Below are 4,287 nucleotides of genomic sequence, written 5' to 3' on the forward strand. Positions count from 1 at the left end.
TTAACAAGATGAAAATAATTCCAAGAAGATCCACCATGTAAACCCAACGCCCTCAAGAAAAAACCAAAGAAAAAAGGAAAAAAAAAGTGAGGGGGAAGGGGGGGTATAAAGTTGGTGTGCAATCATTACCTCTTTGTACCAACTGCATCAATTTCATCAATGAAGACAATTGAAGGGGAGAGATCATCAGCTACCCGGAAAAGTTCCCTCACAAGTTTTGGACCATCTCCCAAGTATTTTTGTATTAATTCACTACCAACAACTCTTAAAAATGTTGCAGATGTTGAGTTTGCAACAGCCTGAAAGAAGAAGAGACTTCGTGTTAGAGCCAACAGCCTATGCATGGCACTTGTGCAGAAAGGAAGAAAGAAGAAAAAAAGAGAGGGGTGGGAAGTGTAGGGGAAAGGTAAGACAATAAGACATAGATTAGTTGGTATTCAACAAATGAAACTATTACTTTTTAACTGAGTTATAGAGTTAATTCTATCTCAGTGACCCAATAAGAAACAAAGATAAATGGCCACCTTTGCAAGCAAGGTCTTTCCAGTTCCAGGTTCTCCATATAAAATGACCCCCTTAGGTGGTTTGATACCGATGTCTTCGTACAGTTCAGGATGTGTGAGAGGAAGCTCAACTGCTTCTTTAATTTCCTGTATCTGGGCATCTAAACCACCAATGTCAGCGTAGGATTCCAAAGGAGCTTTCTCAACCTTCATGACTGAGACCATTGGATCAACTTCATCTTGAAGAAGCCCAACAACAGATAGAACCTGATAAAATGGCAAACATGTTAGGATAATCATTGTATCACCAGCATTTAACTATATCAACCATATAAGAAGCAAAGACTTATTCTAATTCATTTTCACAAACAACCATCCTGCCAATGCCTACATTACTCCGAACATTACTTTCCCCTGCTAGTTATTCAGAATTTATATCATCTTTGTTGGTGATTTAATCGAGTCTTGCTGATTAAAGATACTAGAAACTATACACATCTGTCCCTGTGGTATGAACTGTTACGAGGTAAAAAGACACTAACAATTTTTTTAAAACTAATAATACCTCCCAAAATTGTGTAATTGTGCATTAATGATTCAACAAGCAGCATTTTCCATGAACATATTAGTACTTTTAAGTCTGGAAAGGTTTTATCATATCCACACAATCCAAACACCAAACCCTAATTTCTTCCATCACTCAATCAAACCTCAACAAATAAAGCACAAATAAACATCATATAAAAAGTAATAAACTAAGAGAAACAAAACCCTACCTTGTTATGCATCAAGATGGCGCAACCGGGTTCAAGCTGATCCTTATCGACAAAAGACAAGATTCCAACATAGTACTCAGGGCCAACCGATGACGAAACGATTGCATGATTCTCATCGATGAGCTCCTCCAAGTTTCCGACGGACATGGGCGAACCGCGAAGGTCATCGACCTTGGATCGGTCCTCTTCGGCCTTCTCCTCTTGCGGCTTCAGTCGCTCCTGGTTGGCCACGAACTCCTCCTCCATCAGAAGGTAGTCCTTAATCCTCTCCAGCTTCAGCAGCCTCAGCTTGCACTTCGAAACCGGCGTCACCGTCGGAAGCCGCGCCGCCGCCTCGGGCCCCTTCTGCTTCCGCTGTTTCCTGCCAACGCGAGCTGGCGGCGCCGCCGGCTCGAACTTCTTGTCCTTCTTGTCGCCGCTGTCTGGCTTCCTGTCCCCCGGCATGCCCTGCCGGTTGAGACCGCCCGGAGTTCCCTGACCCATGATCGGTGAGTTTTGGGGAAAAAGTGTAGAGAGAGAAAGTGTGAATGTGAAGATAGTGAGAGAAAGAAAGTGTTGCACTACTCTTAGTGTTTTTTTTTTTTTCGGTCACACACTCCTCTTAGTTTAGGCCAGGCGTCTTCATCGTCCGGTGAAATTAGGTTTGATTTGATCTAGATCTGATCTGAAATATATACCGGACCTATTTGTTAGACTCGAACTCGCTCCTAAATCCGATAAAACTTATACATTTTTGGGCCACGATTATATTGGGTAAAAATCGGGTGAAAATCGGACTGTTTACATTATCTTCTTGTAAGCTAGCATGTGAAAATATTCAAATTTCCAAAACTCTAACTATTATTTGACATGGTAAAATTCACTTAAAAAAATATACGGAAAAGCTCTACATACAAGCGATTAGGGCTTGTAAGCATTACAAGTCAATTAATCCCTAACCCCCTAAAACACGCTGCAAGTGCTACGTCCCTTACACGCGCTATATATAACTACCAAATTTAAAAGATTTGTTTCCTTCTTCGTTCTCCTTCTTTCCACATTTGCTCGTTCTTCTTCTCGCGCGTCTTCCCCTTCTTTTTCGATCGTTCTTTTCTCCTCCTTCCTCACTGGTTTGTCTTCGTCATTGACGTTAGTTCCTCTCTCTGTAACTCCAACTTCGTTTTCTTTTCGATTTTCTGGTTTCTGAAATCAAAGTTTGAACTCGTTTTGAAGATAATGGATGATTCAACCTCGTTTTGTGAACATTGACCGTGAAACTAACGCGTGAACATAAATATGTGGATTGAATCTAATGTATTAGTTTTGATTAATTATCTGCAATTTATAGCAGACGCTCGGGTGTAGATCAGAATTTTTTTGGGTGTATTTTTGGGGGAAGTGTGGGTGTATTTACAGTTTATGGCTTTTTTGTTATTTTAGTTGAGTTGTTGTCGTTCGGGTGTATTAGATCAGACATGATTGGGTGTATTTTTTGTTTTTGACATGGTGTATTCTGCAGCCTCTCTTTGTTGATGACCAGTTTGTTCCCAAGGTTGGAATGACCTTTACCACCCTTGAAGATGCTAGAAAAGTTTACAGGAACTACGCCAAGGCTGCAGGATTTTCTACAAGAGTTCGGAGCACAAATAGGAAGGAAAACGAGATTAAGAATCAATTGATTACATGTAGCAGAGAGGGAAAATGGAAATCTAAAATATCTCAAACAGCACAGGAAACTAAACATGTCCATTCGTCGTACAATAGAGAATAACGAGGAGGCTGGTATTAGACCAAGCAAAATTTACCAATCATTTGTTGCGGCTGCCAGGGGTCATCGCGAGTTAAATTTTATTGAAAAGGATGTGAGGAATTACATTATGAGAGAAGTGCGAGAAGCGTGGGTGTGCTTAAAGACTCATTTGATAGGAATTAGAATGATTTTCTGCTGAATTTTGGTCTTGTGGACAACAAGTGGCTTTCAGGTAATGTTTGTTTAAAATCTGCAGCAGAGGTGTAAATTTATTTTTTTTTTCGGGTGTATTTATAGTCTGTGTTTGGGTATATTCTACAGATCTCTATGAAGACCGTCATATATGGATTCCAATCTATCTGGATCACCACTTCTGGACAGGGATGAGAAGCACACAAAGGAGCGAGAGCATGCATTCTTTTAGGTGTAAAAGTAGTGTTCTTTTGGGTGTATTTCTGAATTTTATTGTATTTCACATTTTACATATATATACATATATATACTTCAGAATCTTGTTTTTATGTTATAAAATACTGTTTGTTTTTTTTTACAACGGTTTAAGGGTTTTAGGTATTAGGGTTTAGGGTTTTAGGGTTTACGGTTTAAGTTTTAGGGTTTACGGGTTAGGGGTTAAGGTTTAGGTTTTAAGTGTTTAGGGTTCAGGGTTTTAGGGATAAAGCATCAGAGGGATAGATTTTTGGGTGTATATTCAACTTTCTTTAGGTGTAAAAAATGGCAGGTTATGGGTGTATATTTGGTTTGATGTTTTTCTTCATATTATAGTACCTGTAATTCATACATTTTGAATACAGTAGAGAGAGTTTAATTATTGAAAGAAATTTTACAATAAACTGGATTATAATTGGAAAATTTTTACAGCATGTGTTCAATTTGTTACAGGACTATATAACATTTACATTAATCAGTGTCAATATCCTTAGAATCTATCTGACAATTTGGTGATGCACCCTTAGCGGCGGGATGTGCATCAGGCCACCAAATCTCAAATCCCTAACAATTATTTTCTTCTCCTCGCTCATGTTTCTGAATTTCTCACTTAACAAATGTGTTGCACACTTAAGGTCTTTGATTTGCTGTAAACAAAGCAAAATTATAGTCAGATATATTTCTCTTATATAAAACTGATTTCATCTAAGACATATATTTGTTCTTACATTTTTTTCAGCTTGGTTTCTGCCTGCCATTTTTTCTGAAATGAAAAATACACCCATAGATATCATTAAGATACACCCATAGATATGAGTCAGATACACCCATA

The 4,287-nt window shown here is 38.6% G+C and overlaps 1 protein-coding gene across 1 annotated transcript in view; it reads right to left on the reverse strand.

Moving 5' to 3' along the window:
- The window catches only part of LOC107648038 (26S proteasome regulatory subunit 4 homolog A), a 3,447-nt gene extending 1,608 nt beyond the window's left edge, over positions 1-1,839 (reverse strand). Inside the window, exons 1-3 of the mRNA XM_016352066.2 lie at positions 1,280-1,839; positions 525-770; positions 130-299 (exon numbers count right to left, since the gene is read on the reverse strand). Of these exons, the coding sequence (XP_016207552.1) occupies positions 130-299; positions 525-770; positions 1,280-1,762 (899 nt within the window). The 5' untranslated portion in view covers positions 1,763-1,839. The remainder of the gene's footprint in view (positions 1-129; positions 300-524; positions 771-1,279) is intronic.

The sequence above is a fragment of the Arachis ipaensis genome, chromosome B06 (genome assembly GCF_000816755.2).
Source record: "Arachis ipaensis cultivar K30076 chromosome B06, Araip1.1, whole genome shotgun sequence".
Classification (NCBI taxonomy): Eukaryota; Viridiplantae; Streptophyta; class Magnoliopsida; order Fabales; family Fabaceae; genus Arachis; species Arachis ipaensis.